The 24,684-nt window shown below is 58.9% G+C and overlaps 1 protein-coding gene across 5 annotated transcripts in view; it reads left to right on the top strand.

The window, feature by feature from the left end:
* The window catches only part of NOL4L (nucleolar protein 4 like), a 131,002-nt gene extending 109,350 nt beyond the window's left edge, over nt 1–21,652 (top strand). For all 5 annotated transcript variants that reach the window (XM_053671186.1, XM_037143216.2, XM_053671185.1 and 2 more), the window contains 6 exons: nt 9,455–9,732; nt 11,711–11,896; nt 11,974–12,165; nt 12,427–12,549; nt 12,995–13,196; nt 17,108–21,652. In XM_053671186.1, coding sequence (XP_053527161.1) covers nt 9,455–9,732; nt 11,711–11,896; nt 11,974–12,165; nt 12,427–12,549; nt 12,995–13,196; nt 17,108–17,328 — 1,202 coding nt within the window. In that variant the 3' untranslated portion in view covers nt 17,329–21,652. The remainder of the gene's footprint in view (nt 1–9,454; nt 9,733–11,710; nt 11,897–11,973; nt 12,166–12,426; nt 12,550–12,994; nt 13,197–17,107) is intronic.
* Nucleotides 21,653–24,684: the final 3,032 nt, after the last annotated feature.

Raw genomic sequence — 24,684 nt, 5'->3', positions numbered from 1 at the left:
GTCCTCCTCCTTACCTCTCTCACTTTGGTCCAGTCCTGTTCCCTCCTCCGTTCAGGTCTCTCTTCGTCCCCTCCGCCCACTGGGCCCTCTGGGGTTGTGGCCTCAGCTTTCCTCCCACCACTCACACTAGCGCCCTGTGCCCCTGCTCTCAGCCAGAGCCCCACTTCGGAGTGGGAGCTGGGCCCGGAGGGCCTGGGCACTGTGGGTCTCCGCTCCTCTTGCATTCCCACCCCAGGGCCCTGCTCTGTGACCATCAAACCCCTGACCTGTCCCAACTCCTGTGCTGGCGGGCAGCCCGCTCGTTCCACTGTCCACGGAGAAGGCCTTTGGGTGGTCACTGTGCCGGGTACTGGGCATGGCGCAGGCGTGTTCTCAGCCAGTGGTGGCAGCTGCTTGTGCCAGGGCACAGGCAGGGGGACGTATTGCTGGTGTGTAAGGGGCGTGTGGGAGTTGGGGCCAGGCCATGCGGCCTCAGAGATGGTCACTGGCGTTCCCCTGGAGCCCCGGCCACTCCTGGTGTTCTCTGCAGACGTGCCCACCCTTCCACGTGCTCACTTCTGGGGGCAGAGCGGCTGTCTCCCCACCTGGGGCTGCAGGGTTCCCTGGCCTTTGCAGCCAGCTCCCCACGGACCCAACAGCACTCCCGGTTGGGCATCTACCCTGGTCACTGTCACGTGCTGAGAAGATTCTGGCCCCTTCACCACAGCCACCCCTGGTGTCTTCTGAGGGTCTCCTGTCTGTAGTGGGCTTTTACGCTAAACCTTCTCTCCTCACACCTGCAGATGTTGGCTCCACCCACCCCGAACCCCTCCCAGTCTGAGGTGAGGCTAGAAACTGGGTCTGAGCCTCCTTCTCTGGCCACAGGTCACACACACACACACACACACACACACACCCCACCCCATCCCACCCCACCCCACCCCACCCCACCCTCTAGAGCAAGAGCTGTGGCTTCTACTTAAGGGTCTAAATATCCACACCGGATGGAGAGATGGTGGCCTCCTCCCCTCACCTCCCCCCAGGAGCAGAGAACTGGGGCCCTGGCCCTTCCGGGAATTGGCCGTGGGCCACGCTGGCAGTCCTGGGTCACAGGAAAGTGTCCGTCATCAGCTGGGCTGCAGGCAGCCTAGACAATGCTGGGCTGTCCTGGGCTCTGGCCACGGAAGACTGAGAGAGGCTGGGAGACAGCACCAAGAGGTCCCTTTATCCCAGGAGCAGGCCAGGCCTGCACAGCCTGGCCTTGTGTGGGCTGCTGGGGTCTCGGGCCCCCTCAGGCTCCAAGACGCCTGGTGAGGACATTAGTACAGGACAAGCTCCAGGGCCTGAGAGGGGAAGGAGAGAGAGACTCCCCCCGCCACCCCCGAGGCACACCTGAAGATTTGCCCAGGCCCTCTGGGCCATCGGAGCCCAGCCCTTCCCTGCACCCCTTAGCCAGGATGCATGTGGGCCCCGACTGCCTATGGACTGACCCTCCGTGAGGGAAGGCCTGCCGTGCTGGCCAGGAGGCTGGGGCAGGGCATGCAGAGGAGACATTGCCGCCCTGGGCCCGTCCAAGGGCAACTTTCCCAGGAACCAGGAAGTGACCAGGGCCACGCTGGCGTCATCACTCTGACCTAAGGACTGGGATGCACCGAACCCAGACCAGCTTCCGGGGCCTTCAGAAGCACCCCCTCAGGCTCTGGGGCAGGGCCGGCCCATGAATCATTCACACATGGCTGCCCCAAGTGGCTTTGTTTGCTCTCAAACCACATGATTTGTTTTGGGGTGGGCGGGTGCAGAGGGCATCTCCTCCAGAGCTTCGTGCATTGAATTAGCATTGACTCCTCACTGCCTGTGCTCGGCCTGGAGGGCGGGGCCGGGAGCCTGTCGCACTTGGGAGGCACAGCCCCTGGCAGTGGGCACCGGGGCCGGGGTGCGTGGGGGAGAGGCTGCGCTGCAGGAGGCGCGGTGGCGGCAGGGGTGGGGCCTGTCCCATAGTACAGGCAGGCATGGCGAGGCCTCGGGAAGGAGAGCGCTGGGGTGAGCCGGGCAACACGGAGGCCCTTGGGGCTCCGCAGCCCTCTCAGCGTGAAGGCCGATGACTTCCCCCTGGGAGCTGCTGGTCCCTCCCTGGTGGCCACCCCCGGGGTGACCTCCAGCATCAGGTGCGGTGCTGGGCATATGCCGGGCGCCTGTCCCGAGACCCAAACTCGCTCCTCTTCAGCTCGGAGCCCCCTCTTGGGGCCAGGAATCATTTTAGTTTCAGGTTGAAGTACAAAAACCTGGGTCTGCGCTGCTGAACGCAGCAGTCAGAGACGGCTGCTGGAGGGGACTCCTGCAGACCCAGGCGCCCTCCCTACACATCGAGGGCATGCGGTGTTTCCAGGTGGGTGGGGGAAAGAACGCATAACATCTCCGTCTTAACACGGCATTGATTACTTGTTGAAATGATAGTGTTTTAGATGCGGTGGGTTAAATAACATAGGTTGTTAAAAGTTTCATTCTGTTTCTTTCCGCTTTTTTAATGTGGCTACTAGCAAACTGAAAGTGCCCCCCGGTGGCTGTCACTCTGTGTGGACAGCACTGTTCTGCACTCCGAGAGCCCCAGGAGCCGGTGCCAGTTTAAGGAATGAGTCACAAAAGCTCAGGCAAGAAGTCGGGTGCTGTGGAGTAGGGGTGCTGGTGGCCCTGAGCTGGTGGCATTTGGTGAGAGTGGGGGCCTTCGGAACCTCGGGGATGAGGTGGGGTGCACAGGAGGGGCCCGCAGGCAGGCAGCCAGGACCCGAAGGCCAGGTGGTGGGGGCTGGCGCCCAGTGTGACCGCCTGGCCCAGGGTGCTGGGGTCCCAGCGGCACTGCCCGCGCCCAGCCTGAGTGTCTCCTGCCCTCCTTGAACCCGGAGCCCTCCCTCTTCCTTCCGGGAGGAAGGACAGGGCAGCAGCCAGGAGCCCAGTGCCCCCGGGAACCACGCATCACGTAAACACGGCCTAGGCCACTGGCCTCTGTCAAAGCAGGCGGAGGCCTCACCCTGTGAGGTGCACACCCCAAATTCAGAGCAAAGTCTGCCCCGGACTGCAGCCCAAAGCCACACTGGCTGAGGGAGGAGAAAGGGGCTGTGGTTCTTCAGACGTCCAGCTGGGCCACCCTGGCGTCCACACAGCCCGGGCCGGGCCCGCTGTGGAGCTGCTGGCTCCTGCGCTGTGCACTCCCCCACCCCTTCTCCTTTGTGTGCGAATTATTGATGTCCCTGCCCTCCCTGCCCGGCTGCCGCCGTGACGGAGCCCACGGAGGAGGGAGGCCCTGCCTCCGGCGGCTGCACCTCAGCCCCCAGGAGGCAGCCTGCAGGGCCGGCGTGTCCACACGCCTGGCCTGTGGTCCCCGGCAGGGCAGACCATCCCACCTCTCCCTTGCCTGCCTTGGGAGCCAGTGTGGGTCACCCACTGGGAGAGGGTGCCACTGGCCGTGGCCCCAGTGCCCGGGGTGGTGATTGGTGGCGCGCACAGAGCTGGGCTTGTGCGGGGCCGCAGGGCGCTGGCGCCCACATAAGGGCATTGTTTGCCGCGGTAAAAGGGGTTTTTGTCTTCTTCTGGAGACGGGACAGAGGGAGAAACAATCTCCCCCATTCATCAGTGATCCCCCGTCTGAATAGCAGCACATTGCCCCACGTTAAATAGATGCTCACGGCAGTGCTGCCCTGCCCGCAGGCCCTCGGGCCCAGGTGGCGGGCTCTGCGTCCTGCCCGGCTCTGAGGAGGGACGCCCGGCTTTGTGGGAGTGTGCGGAGGCGGCACGTCCCGCCGCTGCTCCCCGGCAGCCCCTCAGTGCCCCCTTCTCTCTGCAGCACTAACAGCCACAGGTTGGGGCAGCCGTGTCCTGCTGGCATGGTTCTGGGCTCGGTGGAGGGCCTGTCCCAGGAGGGGCAGGTTCAACTGGAATGCGTGCCGCCCACCCCTCCTCCCCAGGGGACCCAATGTCCACACCCCGTGTTCCGGGCCCTCCGCGTGTGTGGGGCCAGCTGGGTTCTTTCACAGGGTCATAAAGTGTCAGAGACCAATAGGGCGGCAGTGGCAACTCCCTAGACTGCAGATAAGAGTTGCCAAGGAGGCGGCTGTGCCCAAGGTCAGGCGGGAGGCAGCTAGGCCCGCACCTGCCCCCCTGCCTGGGCTGCCGCATATCACCTGGGCTGTTTGTCTGTCTCCCTGAGTCACTTTTTTTAAAAAGGATCTTAGGATGAGGAAAGAATTAAGAATGGATTAGAACCCAGTTTGCCCAGCCTGGGACACTGACATTTATCTCTGTTCCATCTGTCCCTAAACAGTGACAGGCCGGCTGCCTGCGCTGGGTGCCCTGCTAGGTGCTGGGCAGGGGTCCTGAAGCTGCCCCTCCTGGAGGTGCCAGCTGCCTCAGGACTGTGCTGGAGAGATGGGGGGGGGGGCGGTCCTGTGGGCCGCAGTGAGGAGAGAGCTCCAGGGGTGTGCGAATTGCTCAGAGGCCAAACCAGACTCCCCGTGACACAAACCCGCCTTCCCCGAGCTCCAGCCGTAAGGAAATAATTGGGTCCCGTAACTGAAAAGTCCAGGGCCTTTTGCTTTGGGCACAGTGGGCTTGGGGACTTGCCCATGCCCGCCCGCCCGCCCGCCCGCCCTGCCTTCCAGGTGAGGGCCGACTGGGTGCAGCCCTGAGGGGAGCACTGCTTCCCAGGCATTTTAGGAGAAGGCCCAGCACTGACCTCCTGGGTCAAGACTGGCCTTTCGCCAGTCACCATGCTGGGCTGTGCCGAGTGGCCAGGCCTGGGGCACGTGCTCGCTCTGGAAGAGGAGGGGTCCCTCACCAGATGGAGGGGCGGGGTTTCCCTGAGAGGCTGGGGTGACCCGGGCCCACCGGTACAGCCCTGCCACCCTGGGGGGGTCTGACCGTAGACACAGTATGTAGGCAGGTGATGAGCGCTCTGGAAAGAATAGGTAAGGGGGTCAGCATGTCAGAGTGGGCGCAGGGGCGAGGCAAGGAGGTCTCGCTGAGAGGGTAACCCTTCAGCAGCGCCCTGGAGGGGAGGAGTGTGCTGAGAGAGCAATAGCTGGGGACAGCGTCGTGAGGAGAGGGGACGGCGGGTACAGAGGCCCACAGCTGGGGTTCCAGGTGCATCAAAACTCTCAACATTTCTTTGCAGCCCAGTCCCCTTTAGGGTCCTTATGTTGGGTTTCTTAGTGGAACATGAGTCCCCAGGAGGGTGGCCGCCCCTGTCTTTTCACCACTGTGTCCCCAGTGCTGCCCTCTCCCTCTTCCCCTCCCCACACCCGCCTCAAATTTGGCACCGGTTCTGAGGGACCCTCAGAAGCCCCCTCCTAGTCTGGGGAAGATGGACGCGTAGCAAGTGGGGCTATTGTGGAGTGAGAAAGTGAGGTGTAGGGAGCCAGCTTTTTTCTTTTCAGTGCCACTGTCCATACCTCACACACACCTTACAAATCCTGCTTCACTGACACGACTCCCGTCTGGAAGGAAACTGAAGCGCGAGATGACGCTGGGTGGGCTGCGCAGGCGCGTAGGTTGGAGGGGCCGGGCAGCGTGTTTGGAAGCACCAGCTCTCGTGACTGTCTTGTCCCTCTGGCGACTGGGTGGCTGGCTCTCCCTGCCACCAGGGGCTGTGTGGAGGTGGGAGACACTTGGCCTTTGGGTGAGGGGGGTGGGAGAAACTGGAGCTTGTGAACCGGGGCCCACTGGCCTGCTCAAGATTTCTTTTGTTCATTCTGCTGGGATTTTTTGTGGTGAAACGTGTAAAAAGTGTTCCCTTGGAACCAAAATACAGCAGGTCTTCGAATAACGTCCATTGTTTTGTTCAGGGTCATTTCCTAACAGTAGGAAAAAATCGATCCTGGTCGGGGCCACTGTCGGTGTGGCTGTGCTCTGGCCATTCTCAACCCCACACCGGAATAAGCCGTTTGCAAAATCACTATCTCGTTTTTATTCTTGAATGTATGTATAGCTCACATGTATTTGAGGGTTTAATATTAGAAGTCTTTTGGGTCTTTAATGAGAAGTTTGGTGACTTTTTAGTGACGAGAAATATGCCATAGGAACTTAACACTCACTCATATCAGTTAGACTCTGGTCAAATCAGTTTTCTTATGTTATTTCGAATCTGTTTTCTTATACATTGTTTCACTTAAAGTCCTAACTTCCAAGAACCTATAGATGACCGAAGAGTTGGCGTCACTCTGAACAGAAGCTGTGTCCATTAAGCAGTAACTTCCACTCCTCCCAACCCCCCTCCAGGCCCAGGTGACCACTAACGTATGTTCGTCACTATGAACATGACTGTCCCGGACGTTGTATGTGAGCCGACTCATTTAGTATGCCTGGTTGCGTCTGGCTTGTTTTATTGAACATCATGTTTTCAAAGTTCATCCATATTGGATAGCATGTGTTGGAATTTCGTTCCTTTTTTATGGCTAAATAATATTCTGTACAGCTAGACCATATTTTGTTTATCCATTTATCTGGCAAAGTTTTCAAAATGTAAACATTGTGTGTTAGTCACCAGCATTTTAAAATCTGGGGGCATACATACTGTTGCAGATTCCTAGTTTCTTCTAAAAGCTTGGCACACATGGCCACACGAGGTCTGGGCTCCTGGCACCTCTCAGGTTGGCCACACGAGGTCTGGGCTCCTGGCGCCTCTCTGGTCCCATCTGCCCCTGCCCCTTTCCTGACCTACTGGGGTGACGTCGGAGTAGTGGGGTGGGGGGAGGTGTGTGCGCCAGCACCTATGGCTGCCCAGCTGGGCAGCCCGGGGGCATTGGCAGCTCAGCAGTCTGGGCCGCCACCCTGGGCTTCTGAGCCAGGAGTGCCTGCCCGTGCGTCCTCACAGCACCTGAGTGTCCAGCTCACTCCAGCCTGAGGGAGCACAGGGCAAAGGGGCACATACTCCCAGGAGGAAACCTGGGCCCAGAGGCAGGTGGATGGGGCGCTGCCTCTGGGCCCAAACAGGGTGTGGCACTGCGGGCGGTGGGGGGGGCACAGGTCTCTTCCTCCTCGTGCTGAGTGAGGTGACATGTCACTGTGGTACCTGCTGACCCTTTTAGCAACCCTCTCCTTCCAGAGGAGAAGGACAGTGCCCTCCCACATCAGGCAAGTGGCTTGTCAGGGCTGGTGCCAGGTTGTGAAGTGACCTGCAAGGTGGGCTTATAATAGGCACCTGCCAGAGGGCCCCCCCCCCCGCCCCGTCCTGCTGGGCAGGGGGCCTCTCCAGCAGCAGGCCCTGCCCTGGCAGGAGGAGGGTGGCAGCTCTCAGGACCAGTGCCCGGCCATGTGAAGGAGGCAAAGGAGGCCCAAGGTGCCACTAGGCAGGGGTCAGGGCCTGAGCGCTTCCTTCCCAGGAAGGGAGGAAGGAGGGGGGCAGCTTTGAGCCAGACCTGAAGGTTGACTGAACTGGAAGCAGCATGGCAGGCGGGCAGCAGCTCCCAAACAGAGGTCTTGGAAATGTGAGGTCCAGCAGTGACCAGTACATTGGGACCTGGGCTGGGAAAGGCTGCTGAGGCCATGGGACCAAGAATACACTGGGTGGGAACTTGGACTCTTCAGCAGGCTGGGGGCAACAGGCAGCTTACTAAACGCGGTGGTGATGACGCGGCGCTGGAAAACAGGCGGGTGGAGACGTGTGTAGTAGAGAGAAGCCGGTGCTGAGGAGGGGAGCAGCCAAGGCCACTGGATGGGATGGGTGTGGTCTGAAAGTCAAAGGGTGGTTGGTGGCCCATTTACCCACTTTATGTGGTTCCTGTATTCACATTTGTCCCTCCCCCAACCCCGAGAGGGCCTGCACCTTGGTCATAACCACTACTTTGTTTCCCAGGGGTACAGGGCCAGCATGCAGTAGATGCTCAGTAAATATTGCTGGGTGCTTTGTTCATTCCACACACGCCTAGGTTGGTGCTGGAAGCGCTGCCAGAAGAAAACCAGGCTGACCCATCTGTGATGGAGGAGCAGGGGATAGGTGGTGAGGTCACAGAGGAGGTAGCAGGACTGAGGGCCTGAGGACTGGGGTGTAGCTGAATGCGGGGTGGTGGGGCGGCGGGGCGGCTTTGAGCGGAGGCCGTAGCTGCCCTGAAGGATGAAGGGAGCTGTGGTGGTGCGGAGGAGGGCTGGCAGCTTGGCCCAGGGGACCTGCGGTAGCCGAGGGGGAGGGGTGCCACTGCGCCTTGGACCTTTCCCATCCCCCTCTGCCCAGGGCCCCGACCGCTTGATGGGCATCTCGGCCCCGCCCCCGGGCAGCCGGGAGGCCAGCGATTGGTTGAGGCTCTAGAGCCGCTCGGTCGCCATGGGGACGCTCTGGAGGCGCTCGTGCCCAGCGCCCAGCACTGGGGACTAAATCTTCATAATCTACCGGCTGGGAGGGTGGGGGTGGGGTCCTTTGCGACCCTGGCCTGGGGGAAGGGGTGGCCTGGGATGCCGTCAGGGCTCACTGTGGCCGCTTCTCCCCCAGCTGCTTTGGGTGCAAGTGCAGAGCCACCTGTGCACCAGGGCACCACGGGCACCCACAGAGTACTTATCTGACAGTGACCCGGGAACTTCGGCCTCTTGTCTCATCAGATCACGCAGGAGGCTGGAGCTGAGTGGGGAAGATGGATCTGGAATTTATCTGAAAGTGTCTAGCCCAACAGTTAGTTTGTCCTTCCGGATCCCTAGGCAATGCTGCGCTCTCCGCAGCAGGGGGCGCCCTCGGCAGAACTTTGTTGGGCTGTTGCCTCTTGAAAGCAGGAATGGCCCTTTGAGGTTGCAGGGCGCGAAGACCACATATCCTGCAGCCCTGTCTCCTGTGTCCAGGGTTACAGGGCCATGCACAGAGGGCAGGTCTGGGGGGGGGGGGTGTCCGTGTGCCAAGACAACCAGAATTGGGCGGGGCCTGCTTACAGGCGGGAGTGGGTAACCGGCAGGGTCACGGTGGAGCCATTCCTACCTCCTCAGGAAGGGGGAAGAAAAACTCAAGGCCCCTTGTGAGGAGGAGGTCCTGTGGGGAAAGGTGTGAAGGGACAAGGTAGTGGTGAGCCGGAGGAAGAAGGGGGCACTGGCCAGAACCCAAGCAGTGTCTGGGATGTCCAGGACCCCCGGCAAGTATCAGGCCAGAAAGACCTGGGGTCGCCGCCACTCACGCCAACACCCTTGGAGCTGGGCCTCCCGTGTATTTGGCTGTGGCATTTATGGGTGTGGAAGGCAGGACCACCACACCTTGCACACGGATGGCCACTCTGGTCCTGATGGCCCACGTCTGTGGCTGGGGGACTCTGCCCCCACCTCCAGCAAGGCTAGCCCCTCGGGTATGTAACAGGCACAGCAGTGCTCACCGCCTGCCCAAGGATGTTTGTGAGGACAACACAGGGCACATCCTCCCTGGGACTCTCTTGCCCATGATACCCTTGGGGGAGGTGTCTTAGGGGGCAGTAGGTGCTGGGGTGGGGCCTCATACCCAGGCCTCTTGTGATTTCAGACGATTCCTCCTCTGAGAGTGGCAGCGGCAATGGCTCCTCCACCCTGAACCCATCCACATCCAGCAGCACGCAGGGCGACCCCGCCTTCCCCGAGATGAATGGCAACGGCGCTGTGGCCCCCATGGACTTTACGGCTACAGCAGAGGATCAGCCCATCAACCTGTGCGACAAGCTCCCGCCAGGCACGGTGCTCGGCACACCCTCCTACCCCTCCGACGGCTGCAGCACAGATGGACTGCGGAGCCGTGTCAAGTACGGGGTGAAGACCACCCCTGAGGTGTGTGAGGCTGTGGGCCCGCCTGAGCCTGGATGCCTTGGGTGTGCCAGGAGTTGATGCCGGGTCAGGGTGGTGGCCAGGGCTGCTCTGCCGTCCATTTCATGGGGAGGCCCTGGGACGGGAGAGCACACTGAGTGATCTCAGCAAGTCCCTCATTCTCTGAGCCTGTGTCCCCATCTCTGTAGTGGGGTTGATGGCCCCTGCCTTGGAGGAGGTGGTGGGTGATGGGTGGTATGTCCCCTTCCTCCAGGACAGAGTGCTGTAACAGCAGCAAGTGGCCACATCCAGCACGAGCCCTAAGGCCTCCCGTTTCCTGGCTGCTCTGCAGGCCCATCCCCGATTTCACAGATGGCACAGGAGAAGGGCAAGGCCTTTGTTTGTGGCCCAAGGGATGCAGATGTATGAAACTCAATAGACCAGCCCGATGGAGGGTGGGCAGGGCAGGTGCTCCCACCATTTAGCACTCCCCCCATACTTCTGCAAGCCGCCTCTGGGCCCCAAGGTTTTCTGCAGTGGCGCAGTGTGTGAGCTCTCCTGGGAGCACTGTCCCCTTCCAGGGCCACAGGTGCCATCTCTGAGCCCCATGTGCGTGGGGTGCTAGCCACATAGCCCCGCACAGGTTCCTCCCTCCCCGGGGCTTGTTGTCTCTTCTGCAGGGGGTGGCGAGTCTCATGGGGAAATTCTGTACAAAGGGCTGGGTGTCCAGTTGTTGCTGAGTGTCCAAGCTCTGGCTGTGGAGCAGGTACTGGGTCCAGGAGCAAGCGAGCTGCTGTTCCCGGTGAGCACAGCGGCCACGTGTGTGGGCCCAGGAAACAGATGAGGGCGGCCTGCCACCAGCAGCTTCCCTGTCTCCTCCAGCAGGGGCAGAGGGCGGGCTAGGGAGCTGCACAGGACTGACTGGCACAGGTCTTCTGACTCTCTGTGGCAGGTCTGGCAAAAGCCAGCAGGAGGCCAGAGGACCTGGAGTCCCTGTCCCTGGGGAGGCTAACCCCTGCGGCAGTGGTTACAGGGAGGCCTGCTGGTGGCGGCTGCTATGGGCCTGCACACCGGTCAGTGTGCATTCTCTCCCGTTTGTTCGTCAACAAGACGTTCCCTGCTGGGCCGCAGCTGTGTTCCCTGGGCCCAACTACCAGCTAGATGCCCACCTCCTTGAGGACAGGGACTGTGTTCCCAGGACACTGCTAATCAGTGAGTGAAGTCAGGACTCACCAAAGACGCAAAGTTTCTAAAAGGCAAATGATAGTGGTCGTCAGCTGAGCCACAGAGGGTAAAAAGATGAAGGCTGGGAGGAGAATGGGGAGGGCATTCCAGATGGGAGTAGAGGGCTGGGTGCCTTCTCTACTGTAGGGCAGGGCGAATGCCCCTCGGGCTGGCCCTGGTCCCCTGCCTCGTGTACTCACACTCTGTCGGGGCTCAGGGTGTCTTCCTGGGGATGGTGGCAGACAGGAGAACCCCAGCCCGGGAGCTTGGGGAGTGCACTTTGCCGAATGGGCCTGTCGCCTCGTCTGGCCCCCTCCCCAACAGACAGCACGCCGGCTGCTTTCGTGCCAGCTCGGTTGTCAGCTCGGGGCTGCAGCCCCTTGGGGGTCAGAGGAGGAAACCTCGAAGCCAGAACAGGTCTCGGCATAACCAGAAGAGGCTGGCTGTCGGTGGGAGCCCCTCCTCCGTCTGCCTTTGCCCCACGCCAGGTCACAGTACGGCCACCACGGCTTGGAGGACCACCGCACCCTCCACGCTGAGCCTGCAGGGCACCAGGCCCTGCGGGAACTGCTGTAGGCAGGCCTTTGCACAGCCACCCAGGGAGGGGGTGGCAGATGAAAGGAGTGGGGATGGAAGGTGACTTGCTCAGGACTTCGCAGCTGCAGCTCACATGGCAGTGACTGTGCTTGCCATCCCAGCTCCACAGCTCACTGTGGCCTATGTCAGACCACGGGAAGGCCGGGCCTGACCACCGCCCCCCACCCCCGCCCTCTCTCAGTCCCCCCCCTACAGCTCGGGGAGCTACGATTCCATCAAGACCGAGGTCAGTGGCTGCCCTGAAGACCTGACTGTGGGCCGGGCTCCCACAGCAGACGACGACGACGATGACCACGATGACCACGAGGACAACGACAAGATGAACGACTCTGAGGGCATGGACCCTGAGCGCCTCAAGGCCTTCAACGTGAGCACCAGCCAGGGACTAGCAGGGAGGGGGCGGCGGCCAGGGCCAGCCCCTCCCACAGCTCCTCTCTCCCGCAGATGTTTGTGCGCCTCTTTGTGGACGAGAACCTGGACCGCATGGTGCCCATCTCCAAGCAGCCCAAGGAGAAGATCCAGGCCATCATCGAGTCCTGCAGCCGGCAGTTCCCCGAGTTCCAGGAGCGGGCCCGCAAGCGCATCCGCACGTACCTCAAGTCCTGCCGGCGCATGAAGAAGAACGGCATGGAGATGGTGAGCCCCTCCTGCCCGCCACCGCCCCCCCAGTTGCACTCCAGGGCTGTCGGGCGGCCCCCGGGCCATTTACCTGTCACCGGCCTGGTGTCCCAGAAGCAGGCACCATGGTCCCCGTTTCACAGAGTGGGGAGCTGAGGTCCAGAAAGATGGCACGGCTCCATAGATAATGGCGCCGAAGCCGGAACCCCAGCCCCAGCCCCCACTAGGACAGGGTCTCCGTGTGAACCTGACGCCACTCTGTCCCCACCCTGCCCGCAGACCAGACCTACGCCTCCCCACCTGACCTCGGCCATGGCTGAGAACATCCTGGCCGCCGCCTGTGAGAGCGAGACGAGAAAGGCAGCTAAAAGGATGCGCCTGGAAATCTACCAGCCCTCGCAGGTACCTGCTCCCCGCCAGCCACTCTCATGGGGTTGCTCCCAGGCTGGGGGACGTCGACCATTCCAGACACTGGGGCCCCGGGTGCAGAGGGACCAGGGGTAGCAGTCCCCAGAGGGCAGCAGAGCACCCGAGGGGGCAGCAGTGATGGTGGCCGGGCTCTTCCCCGTGCCACTCAAGGCCCTGCAGACCCAGGAAGGGCATCCGGGCTTCACCCCGTGCCCCGAGGGCTCCGGGAGGGTCTTCAGTGGAGCAGAAACAGATCCAATCTGCCCCACAGGAAGATTCACAGAGCAGGGAGGGCCTGGGCCAAGCGGCCGGAGAGAGGAAGTAGTGCTGCAGGACGCAGCACTGGGTTCCAGGAGCTCTGGGGCCAGTCTTCGTCCACCCCGTCCAGGGACAGGGCCTGCTGCCCCCTGGCTCCCCAGCGCCTCCCTCCCCTCCACAGGACGAGCCGATCGCCCTGGACAAGCAGCACTCCCGGGACTCCTCAGCCATCACCCACTCCACCTACTCACTGCCAGCCTCCTCCTACTCCCAGGACCCTGTGTATGTCAATGGCGGCCTCAACTACAGTTACCGCGGTTACGGGGCCTTGGGCAGCAACCTGCAGCCCCCTGCCTCCCTGCAAACAGGAAATCACAGTAACGGTGAGTGCGGGAAACCGCAGCCTCGGGGAGGGGAAAAGTGACTCCCCATCTCATAACCTCAGCCAGTCCTTGAAAGGAAACCAAGGAACTCTTGCCCTGATTAAAGCCAAACTGCCTACGCTCTCCTCTCTGGGCTCCACGGTGGCCCGCTTCGCCCATTGCGCCGCGGGGCCTCGCTCTGGTTCTGCTCACCCTCACTGCCACTGTGAGCTGAGCACCGAGTGCCGTCCAGCCAAGGCCCCACCCTTTCCCCAGGATGAATCCTCCCCACACTCTCACCCACCCTGACCAAGGCTCAGTGTGATGGGCGGGGCCAGGATTTGGTCCAGCCTGGCCCAGTTCGGGACCTCCCGTCTGGCAGAAGCAGGCACTGGGCCACCAGCTGCACTCACCCTCTGAGGTGAAGGTTCTTAGGCTCCCAGGCAGGGCCTCCGCCCTTGTCCCATCTAGGTTGTCTGGGCTGTGATTGCCCAGGGGCTCCCCGCAAACTCTTCCCAAGAAACTGATGCCGACTAGACAGAGACCAGTATGGGAAAACGTTAAGTGCTGCCCTGAGTCAGGCCTGGAGACCTCCTGCCCACTCACTTGAGGACGGGGTGGGTAAGGCAGGGCAGCAGCAGGTTCCAGTGGTGGGAAACAGCCCCGTGGCCTCAGGGAGCTGGCAGGGGTGACCGGGGTGATCTCTTGGGCCTGGCCCTTGGGAGTCCTGCAGGAGGAGGCACCGAGAGATTTTGAGGCGGCTGTGAATGGTGCTCTATGTGCCCCTGTGATGATGTGGGGACGGGGCGGGCAGAAGCAGTGTGCTCTGTGTGGGGAGGGTCAGAGGGACGGAGAGCGCTGAGGTGTCACCAGGTCGCTGCTGTTTGGAGGCAGCCACCACCCACAGGCAGGGAACCCTGGCATCAGGCCTTGGCTGAACGTGCCCAAGAATTCCTTTCAAGCCCTTGGCTGCAGGAGACCCCCGGGTGCCCCTGGGCAGCGAGGGAGGGACTGGGCACAAAGCCCAGGTGCCCTCCACTCACCTTGACCTGCCCCCCCACCAGGAAGTGTGTGCAGGGCCCTGGGAGAGTCCTGCCTGGGCTTAACTTCTCATCCCTTCCTAATGCCTCTTAGCCTAAAAACGAGAGGCTGCCTGGCCCTAATCCCTGAGACAGTGGAATGGCTGTCCAGGCAGGCTGCTTTCCTTCCAGAAAGAGCCATCTGATGGCCCTGCTTACTGGGGACCCTGCTGGTGTGTGTGAAGACAGGCCCCGGGGCAGGGAGGCTTAAACCCCTCACTGTTCTTCAGGAGGCTGGGGCCCAGCCCTTCCCCGGCAGCAGGATGGTGCGGAGCCTCCGCCTGGTGCCGGGCTGCGGACCTGTCTCAGGGCTGCAGCTGCGGGGCTGTCCCTGCTGCTTGAGGGCACGGGGCCACCAGCCGCACTCCCGCCCTGTTCTCACCTGCGGGAGAGGCTCCCAGGGAGGCCCCGGGCTCTGCCCCTGCACCTCCCTGAGCCTCAGTCTCCTGTGTGAGCACCCTGGTTCCTTGAAGGTGGGTGCTGAGGTCACGACAGGTCTGCTTGGTCGCTCCTCACCTCAGGCGGTGTGGCCCGTGGTGGCCCTCTAAGTGACTGTTCTGTCCTTTGGCACCAGGCTTGGGCAGCCATCCGAGCAGCTCAGAGCACCGCACTCCGCTCCTCAGGTTGTCACTGTCTGGAGACGTGCGTCAGCTTAGAACCAGGCGCTCCCCGCCTGGTCTGGTGCGAGGGGCAGCACATGCTTCCGCTCGCCCCCGCCCACCGGCTGGCAACCCGAGCGTCCTCCTGTAACTGGAGCCTGAGCAAGGACAACTCCAGATCAGATCGGCTGCAGGAAACAGGGACATTCTCCTCCCTGGTCTGCAGCGAAAACCCAGGAGAGATGAGGGCAGCTCTGGGCACAGGGGAAGAGGACAGGACTTGGGGGTGGAGGGAGGGGAAGCACAGGGCCTGTTACCACCGTGGCAGGAACGCCAGCCCTCCTCTGCCATTGTCCAGCACTGTCCGCAGGGGCCTGGGAGCTGCCCTCCATGCCCCCTTCCTCTCTGGGTGCTCCCCCCAGCCTGTCTCCCTGAGCCACCACCATGGGTGACAGTGACCTGCTCAGCTGTGGTTTCCAGCAAGTCACAGACCCACTCCTCTCTCCTGGTTTCCATGCTAATAGATGTACTGCGCCCTTGATGACAATTCCAAGGGTGTTCCTCAGCCAGCTCCCAGGACCCCCTCCCTGACGGCTGTGTTCTCCAGAGAGAAATAACCCCATGTGGCAAACTGTCCCATCTTAGACTTCAACTTCCTTCCCCATTTGGGGTCTGCACCAGCTTCCGCTTAGCAGCAGCCTAGTTTCCATCATTTCTCTCAAGATGTTACTTCTGGGCTAGATGTCCCCAGTGACAACAGCTTGTCTGTCTCTCTCGCGGGCACAAAAGCCGCCACTGTAAACGCGGTGAGTGAGCCCGCTCTCAGGACTTCGGGGTGGTGGGGAGTCGGCTGACAAGGGAGCAGAGCCTCACGCAGCACGTAAGATACATGTAAGATGACCTCTGCATTCAGGCGGTGGCGTTCAGAGGTGCCAGGACCCACCCAGTTGGGCCGGAGCTGGCCTTCGAGAGGAAACGCCAGCTCCTGCAGCCCCAGATCTTCACCTCTTGGCCGTTTTCTTACTGAACACCTCAAAAATGTTTGATTCCAGGAGCTTCCACGTCTCCTGAGAGACCATTCAGAAAGCCTGACACCCATCTTTCTATGTGGGCCTGGGCAAGTTGAGACCCCTGCCGTGCGCTCTGGCTCCGCCCACAACAGCCTCCTCGTGGTGCAGGGGGAGACCTAGGCTCAGGGACGTTAAATGGCCTGAGTCCAGGCCTGCCTGGCTCCAGAGCCAGTGGCCACCCTGTAGACCTGCTAGGAAAAGGCGGAGAGGAAACAGGGCCTGCTGGGCCCCTAGGGTGTTTCGGAAGCCGTCGCACTGTCTCCACTGCAGAGGGGTTTCTTGACATGGCACTTCTGAGTCCTGTCCTGGCACGGACCCTCCCCTCGAAGGCGGGGGTCCAAGGTGCCGTGGCCCCTCAGAGCTGGGCTTAACATTCCCAGCTCCTCTCCCTCGGCTGCCCCCACAGCCCAGCAGGGCAGCTTGGCTTTCCTGCTTCTCTCCAGCTGGACAGAAGCACCACCCCCCCTTTCTGAGCACACACACCTGTGCACACACACGCACGGGTGTGTGTTTCCCTGGTCTTCTGCAGCTCCACTCCGGGGACTGCACACTCGTCCCTCTGCCCACCACCTCTGCTCACGGCAGGCTCTTCGGGGAGGACTGCACACTCACCTGTGCTTCCACCAGATACGCCCCTTTCCCGGGCTGCCGTCAGCTCCCATCGAAGCTCTGCCCGTCACGCTGGGGAGTCGGAGTTCCTTTGCTTGCAGGCCACCCCCTCACTTGGAGACCAGAGCTCGGCTGCGTGCCTGTTCGGGGGGACAGCGTCCACCTGATGGTCCTTAGAAAGCAGAGGTGTGATCGGTGCCAGGAAGCCCTGCTCCTCGCCTGGTGCCAAACCCCATGCCCTTGTCCCAAGTCACCCTGCCCTGAATACAGAACCATGTGTACATGTGATCTTGGTTAAACCTCTCGACCGCCAGGCCTGTTTCCTCCATCTGTCACACGGTGACAACAGGTTTCCGCCCTTCCAGGACCACCCTGAAAGCTAATAGCGACCCCGAGTCTCATATGTTGGCGCCAGGCCACACTCTAGGCACTAGAGTACAACTGTCAAGATAGACCAGGGTCTCAGGCCCAAGTGTCTGACCCAGAGCAGGCCCCCAGGACAACAAAGGATGACAGCACCTCCCGGGTGCCGTGCACGGTGTCCACTCCGCCTCACCCTCCCTCCCCTTCCACAGGGCCCACGGACCTCAGCATGAAAGGTGGGGCCTCCACCGCCTCCACCACGCCCACGCCCACACCCTCCAGCAACAGCACCAGCAGGACCATGCCCACCGCCCAGCTCAGCCCGACGGAGATCAGTGCCGTGCGGCAGCTCATCGCTGGCTACCGGGAGTCCGCTGCCTTCCTGCTACGCTCGGCGGACGAACTGGAAAACCTCATTTTGCAGCAGAACTGACCCCAGCGGCCCCTGGAGTGCACTGCCCTAGGGAAGGGGGCTGTCCTGCCCGGACCCAGCTTCCTGCCTCACCAGTTGGGACATTCTGCTTTGTGAAAGAGGTGGGATCCAAAAGAGCTGTTTCTAGCCACACTCCAAGCACCTGAGACTTTGGGCACAAGGACACTTTTTTTTGGAATCTCACCACACGGGTGCTCTGACCTGCTTGGAAGAGGCCAACGGGGCAGCTTTGAAAGGGCTGAGCTCCCCTGCAGGGTGCTGGGGCCGCAGCTCTGTTTAGTATCATCTTCGTGGACCCTGATGTTAGAACCCCACTCCCAGATAATTACCTTTCAAGTCTTAGGTGAGCAGAATTGCATATTTATTGAGAAAAACAAAGTGGACCCTTTCTTCCTCTCCCCTTAGTAATTTATTTTTCTGAACATGGATTCTGTTGTGTTTGTACAGATTGCCAGTCTGTCTGTCTGATCAGAAGGATGTCTCCCTGTGACCTAACATTCCATATCACTGCACTGGCGTGGGCGGGGCCCGTGGGGCGGGGCCGAGGTGGGGCAGGTGCCAGGCGGGCTGTCCCCCGAGCATCCTGTACCACCAGGCAGGAGGACCTCACCCACACCCACTGCAAAGCAAACCCTTAACACACGGCCCCCGCACACTGTTCCACAGAAGCCCCAGCCATGGCCACCAGTAGTCTACCTCACACTCCAGCGGGGGCTTTTTCCAGGACGCACCCTGAGCCTGTCTGAATGGCTGTCTCTCAACTCCCCTCCCCCCCAGTGTGGCTGCCTAGGAGGTCGTCCAGATGGGTAGCAGGAACAGCTGGAGTCCACAGAGGGACCCAGCCCTGGCCCTCCCAGCTGCTAGACAGGACAGTGCCCTGGGAGCCGGCAGCTGCTCCACGGGGCCCTGGCCCTCGGTCCCAGGGAGTCTGGCTGACCCAGCCTCTCACAGACCCAAGGCTCTCAGACACCTGCTGGGAAGAACCGGCTTCTGCAGGGTGAGCCCCTGGCTGTCAGGCAGCCACTCAACAGGAAAAGCAGTTGTGAGCTCCTGGACGGACATGGGCTCCCATGCGCTGCCCCCATAGCTGAAATAAAGGGACCGTCAACAACTGAGAAGCCACTTGTGTTCTCCTAAGACCAGCCCTTCTAGAGGGACCAGTCCTGGAAGAAACCCATAACCCCTGGAGTGTGAAGAGAGGCAAACAGTTAAGGCTGGCCTGGTTTCCTTCCTCCCAAAAGGCACTTCCTCTTGCTCAGTGCAATACCTACCAGTGCTGCTAAAACCAGGGATCTGCCCAGACCTCAGAAGGCCCGCCGGGCCTCTCCGTGCAACACTCCGTAGCCATGACAGCAGCCCTCTGCTGCCCGCCCCTGCCCAGAGCTGGCAGAAGCCCTCTGTTGCCTTTCCTCCCTCAGAGCAAAGAGGCCCCAGGGGAGCCAGGGCCGAGTACACCCTGGGGCGGCTACTGAGAGCCACCTGACCCCAGAGCAGGCACCCTTTCTCCAACCAGCTTCTCTGCAGCCAGCTGCCTCCTGGCACTGTGGCACACCACACTCAGGAGGGCCGGAGATGGGGCTCCAGCGTGGGTGTCCCGCCCTGCCCCGGGTCCAGAAACTCGGAGGTAGGGTGCCCCACTCTGCTTACTTCCAGCCCCTAGCGGTTGGGGGTGGTCTTTTTTTAATCTCTCAAGTGGCCTCCACACCCCATCCTACCACACCACCTCTGCCTTCCATCTGACCCATCCGCAGGCCCCTGGTCAGGGCCGGGACACCCAAAATTCCCCCTTAGCACAGCACAAACTCCAGTGCCCCAGGCCTCTCCCACACCCCTGCCATCCACGCGGTCCATCCACCCCCTGCTCAGTACACTCCCTGAATTTGAATTTGTGTAAATATTTATTTTTGTGTGTGAACAATACGACAAAGTAATCAGTAGATCTTTAGCAAAACGTTACCCCAGGCAATTTGTGAGATCTTAATGTTAAAAACTGGCAGAGACAATCGCCGCCTTAGAATCCTTGGTTATCAATTGCTTAACATGTCATCTCCCCGCCCCGCAGAGGCAGTACCCAAGCCAGACAGGAATGGTTAGCTTTTCTTGACAGGAGTGAGGAGGACTGGGCAAGGAGCTCCCGCCGCCACCACACAAGGGACAACGTCTAAGGATCACACAAGCTACAGCTAGTCGCGTTTTTCTGAGTTCAGGCTGCCCTAACTGACCCCCTTCAGCCGACCTGCTGCTGCAGTAAGGGCGGAGGTTCCATGGGTCATAAAGGGAAAGGAGCGAGCGCCCATGGCGCGCGTCCGCAGGGGCTGCCAGCAGCCCCTCCAGGACGGGTTCTGGGGTGGGGTCCTTCCCACCGAAGCTCCGCCGGAAGCCCCGGAGATGGTGGCATCAGGAGCAAGTTACTATGTGGAAACAGGATTCTATTAGCGAGTTCGGTCAGGGAACTTGTTCTGTTTGGTTTTTGTTTTCCGAGATGCAGCTTCAACCCCGTCCCTCTCCTCGCTACTCGGAGAGCACCCAAGGGCTGGTTCTGCTGACCCTCACCCCCACCGTCACCCCAGAGATGGCCTTCTCCCGAAGCCCTGCCCCGCAACCACTTAAAACTCTCAAGGAGGGAGGGCCTCAGGGCACAAATTAGTCATTTGGGATCCAAAGTTTAAAAGGTGAGAGTAGAACACACCAGTTCCAGTCTTTGCAGGGGGCTGATCCTGAGAGAAGGGCGGAACCCAGAGACGGGGGACTGGTCTCAGTGGCAGGTCACCCAGTAGAACAGCAAAGGTGTGATGCACCTGAAGTCGCTTGCCCTCGACCCTTTTACAGATGGACAGTGTACATCCAAGACAGCACGGAAGCGGGGGGCGGGTGGGGGCTCGGAGCGTCTCAGAGGGTTGCAAACAGGTGGATCCCAGCCATCCCTATTCCCAAGGGCCACTTCCGACTCCAGGGTGGTTACAGGATTAACTACCAGTTCATTTTCAAAATGCTGCTTTGAACTCAGAGGGTTGATACATTTAATTTGTAATTTTTTGTAAAACTTTTTACAAGATAGTAAAGTATTTCACCAGAATACCAGTTTCAATCCGTCCATGGTCTGATTTTTATATAATTTAGTGGTGCTTTAGAAACTTTGTTTTTGTTGTTTCTGGGCTACACAGCTCAATCTTTTTTCGCCTGTATCTACCTAAGACCAATGTGAACCTTTGTATTTTTGCTCCTAATTTTGGACTCAGTGAAAGTGTACTGTTTACATGTACAGATGCCCCGGTCCCTGTGTGTTCTGCAAGACTCGCTCTTGAGGGGGAAGGTGCACCTCACTAAGCTCATCTGCTTAGCAAAGCCACAAAACAAAACCTCTCACTTTTTAACCTATGTTTCCACCTAAAAACAAAGACGAAAACCCTATACAACATGGAAGTCAGATTTACTGAAAAACACTTTTCTAATAAGCTCAGAAAATTCTCCAGGCAGCCCATGTGTGTCTACCACATGGTCCATTGAGAAGCAGGGGTCAGAAAAGAGACCTCCCTCGGCTGGCGGTGGGTGACCACGTGGGCAGATGTCCAGTGAAAGCAGGACTTCGCTGCAGAGCTGTGGGATGGACCCAGTTCTGGCAGCCTGGGATGGGAAGGTCAGGATGACTTGTGACCTTCAAGGTCAAGCCACCCAGGCTTTAGGGACAACCCAAGGTCATCAGTCCTCTGGCTTAACTCAGACAGGTTTTTGGAATATCGAGAGTTCCCTCTCTGAGGTGGGATTTTATGACTCTCCAGTGCAGACGGCACCAGCGCCCTTCTTCAGGGTTCAAGACATCGCCTCTGGGGAGGGGCGGGGGGTTCCGGACGATAAGTGTATGGCACTTACGGCAAACAGTGGATGGCACCAACTTTTAAAGGTGACTCTTTAGTACTTAATCAATGGCTTCACCTCTAAATTATATTTTTACAGATATGCACCTATGCAACTTAATGTGGCTCTTCTAAGCAGGTGAGGACTTCCTCTTCAATGCTCTATAAAAATTCTTTGTGTTCTATATAGTGAGTTTTTCCAGTAAATGTGGCTTAATATTTTAATTCTTAGACTGTGTCCTCTTCTCTGTGTGATGCAACTAAACTGTTTTGTTTGTGGAATGACTAGCACAGGCCAACTCCCTCTTCCCTCACTTAACAAAAGACCAATGAGCTGTTAATTGAGCTGTTATCTCCATGGTATTACTTGCTAAATGCACTGATTTCATAAGTATGTGGAATCCTTTTTCTTTTGAATCTGTATATCATATATAAGACTGAATCTACTTAATAAACACTGAATAACAAGCCGAATGCTTTATTTCCACCGTGTCCTCTGAACAGCGGCTCTGCCGGCCACACCTCTCCCTCCCAGATCCAGTTTGGCACCTGCTTTCTCGCCTTTTTGCCTTGCCATAAAGCTAGCACACAGGAGGTCCTCGGTAACTTGCCTCAAACTCATGAATTTGTCATTTCCTTCGCTGGCACTCACCAAGTGCTGGCGGGCACTGTGTGGAAGTGCCGCAGTCCCCTTCCCAGGAAGGTGCCCTCGCCTCCACTTACAGATGAGTTGGCAGGGGTGCAAGGCTGGGGGGCTCCTCCCCTAAATCCAGCCAGTGAGCCACCCACTGATCAAGCTCTTTCCCTGTAAACCACCCTTCCCACTCCCTTCACCCCAGCGCGCAGCTCTTCATCAGACAGAAACCAAACTCACCTACCAGCAAGCTGCGTCCCTGGTCGCAAACCTTCACTCCTTGACATCCTGCTCAGCCCAAACCCCTAGATCCCACCGTGAAGGAAACAAAAGGGCTCTCTCCTCACAGACGTTTACTTGTGCACTGTCGGTTTTTCACCCTATACGCATATCATTTAGGTTAAACTTTGAAAGAAAGCTCGCAGGAATATGCATAGGAACAAAACTCACTGTCACAGGTTTAAAAAGTTTCGACCACATGAGCTAAATGCAAAAATACAAGTTTTAACTGCTACGCACAGACACTACATGAAGGCTGTTTTAAAACATTAGTTTTTGGAACAGTAGAAGAATCTCTTTAAAATATAAATTCTGTGCAGCTGCCAAGTATGTAAACAAAAGGAGAGGGGCCGTTTGAAGCCACTGCACCCAGAGATGCACTCCGGGGCTAAGCGTTGTAAGGACAGCAGCACAGACACCTGGGCACCCATTCTTTTCACACGCACGTGGCGCTCACGAGCAGTGAATCCTCAGTACTACCTTGAAAACACATCTGTCCTACTGAAGCTACTGCCACTGAGAATCACCATGGGACCATAAACCCTACAACCTGGGACAACGCACCCAGAATCCAGAGCAGCAACACACAGACGGAGCCAGTTAAGTGGGACAGTGCTTACCTCGGGGGAGAGACTGCAGCTCCGAGAAGCTGGAGGACAGAGAAGTGCTGCTGGATCCCGTCTGGCGTCTTCATGGAGCTCCCGACCAGTGCTGATAACAGGGTACAGAACATCAAATGGGAATGCCCGCCCCCACCCCCTCCCCTCCCCCACCAAGGAGGGAAGTCAAATTTACACAGTGATGAAACACTGACCTTCCTTCACTTCACTCGGTGATGGATGGGGAAGACCATGCACGTCACTGAATTTTAAAAATAATTTGAAATGTATTAAGGAAGCTTAGTACTTACAGAAAACCTAAGAATCCTTTGCAAAGTCACCTCTCCCCATCTTGATCTTCCACATAAACCCAGATTAGCTTTATCGTCAGTCAGGGGGCTCCGGAATGACGGGCCCCAGCTGCCTACAGAGCTCTCACGCCATCTGAAAGAGTACTCAACTCTCATGTGCACTCGGATTCCTGCAGAGGGAGGGCGGAGACCTCCCATCAGGCTCCTGGAGGAGCCTGTTCCCTGAAAGGCCAAGAGCCACTGCACTGACAGCTGTTGTTACTTAAAAACAAAAACAAAAACAAAAAAACAGCACTTCTGTGCACATCTCTTGGTAGAGATGGTAGAGATGTTCACTCCAAGCTTTCAAATTGATGCAGAGATGAGAGGAAGCAAAGGGCACTGTCAAGCTTGGGTTTCAACCTTCAATCTCCAAGGCCACAAATCTCACCCTGTCACTTTACGACACCTATACCCAAGGACAACACAGCCTGTGCCACCTCCTCTCAGGGCACAGCGCAGGGAGAGGCTGGGCCCCCTGAGGCCCCCAACGTTGAAGGGCTACTCTATGAAGCACACACACCCCTCTCAAGCAGGGCCCGACCCCCCAAGAGCAGGGTGGACGTGAAGCAAACGAACACCTCAGCAGGCAAGAGATTATTTTCATTCATATTCTGAAACATTCGGTTTCCTCGTCCTTTGGATGGTAAGTAAAATGTCTCCCCTAACGGTCTCTAAACTGTGTTGCGCATTCAACACTGCAGTATGAGGCCATAAGCCAGACATTCCCTTAGTTGCCGGCACCTCCATGGCTCCTCTGCAGGGTGAGGGTCAAGCAGGTGAGTTGACAGGAGCCCTCCAGGTTTCTACTGCAAACTTATGTAGTGGTTGTCTGGATTGGGGCAAGCTAACAGTCTGGAGTACTTCCTACGTGCAAGGCCCTAACAACTCGATAAAGTAGGAACTACTGTCTCCTTTCAGCAACGAGGTTGGCAGGGCGGCAGAGTGACCCAACCACAGCAGCGGTGGCTGCAGGGCCTGTCCTCTAAACCATCACACCGTTCTGCCTCCCTGCTGAGATCACCTCTGGGTCCTCATGGATCCTGAACTCCTGCAGACTGCACGGACAGATTCTGTGACACAAACACACACCTACACATCCTCACCACCAGGCGGCTGCCCAGTCACCACCGAGCCCAACCAGAACTTCTCCACTGCACCTGGAACAGCAGAACCACAAAACTGCAGCCTGAACTGCCCCCCCCAAAGATGTCCCACCACACAAAGCCTATTTTTCTCCAGTTTATAGGAAACAAGTTAATGGACCCTTCTCTTAGTTCATCTCCACTTCCCATCATTTTGTAAACTTTTGGCATATTTATATACTCAGATCCTGCCAAGCACAAGATCATGTATTTAAGTGCTCCGGATAAGCCTGAGGACTGAGAAGTCAACCCCTGCAGGCTGGCACGCACTCAGCCTCACTTAAGCAGCGTCAGACCCCAGTGTGCCAACTCCTCCCTCGCTGCAGCGCAGAGGCGCTGTGTTTACGGCTTTTCAAGGTCAGGACTGCTCACCCTCCCCACAGACCATCAGCCATTAGGAAGCTCTTGGGCCACCTCAGCCGCATGGAGGCCACTGAGATCAGCATCCTCATCACTTCAATTTCTGCTTTCCAGTGCACACCGTGGGCAAGTCTG

The sequence above is a fragment of the Artibeus jamaicensis genome, unplaced genomic scaffold, assembly GCF_021234435.1.
Source record: "Artibeus jamaicensis isolate MK-2021 breed Jamaican fruit bat unplaced genomic scaffold, CSHL_Jam_final contig_685, whole genome shotgun sequence".
Taxonomy (NCBI): domain Eukaryota; kingdom Metazoa; phylum Chordata; class Mammalia; order Chiroptera; family Phyllostomidae; genus Artibeus; species Artibeus jamaicensis.
This window is presented reverse-complemented; position numbering and strand designations above follow the sequence as displayed.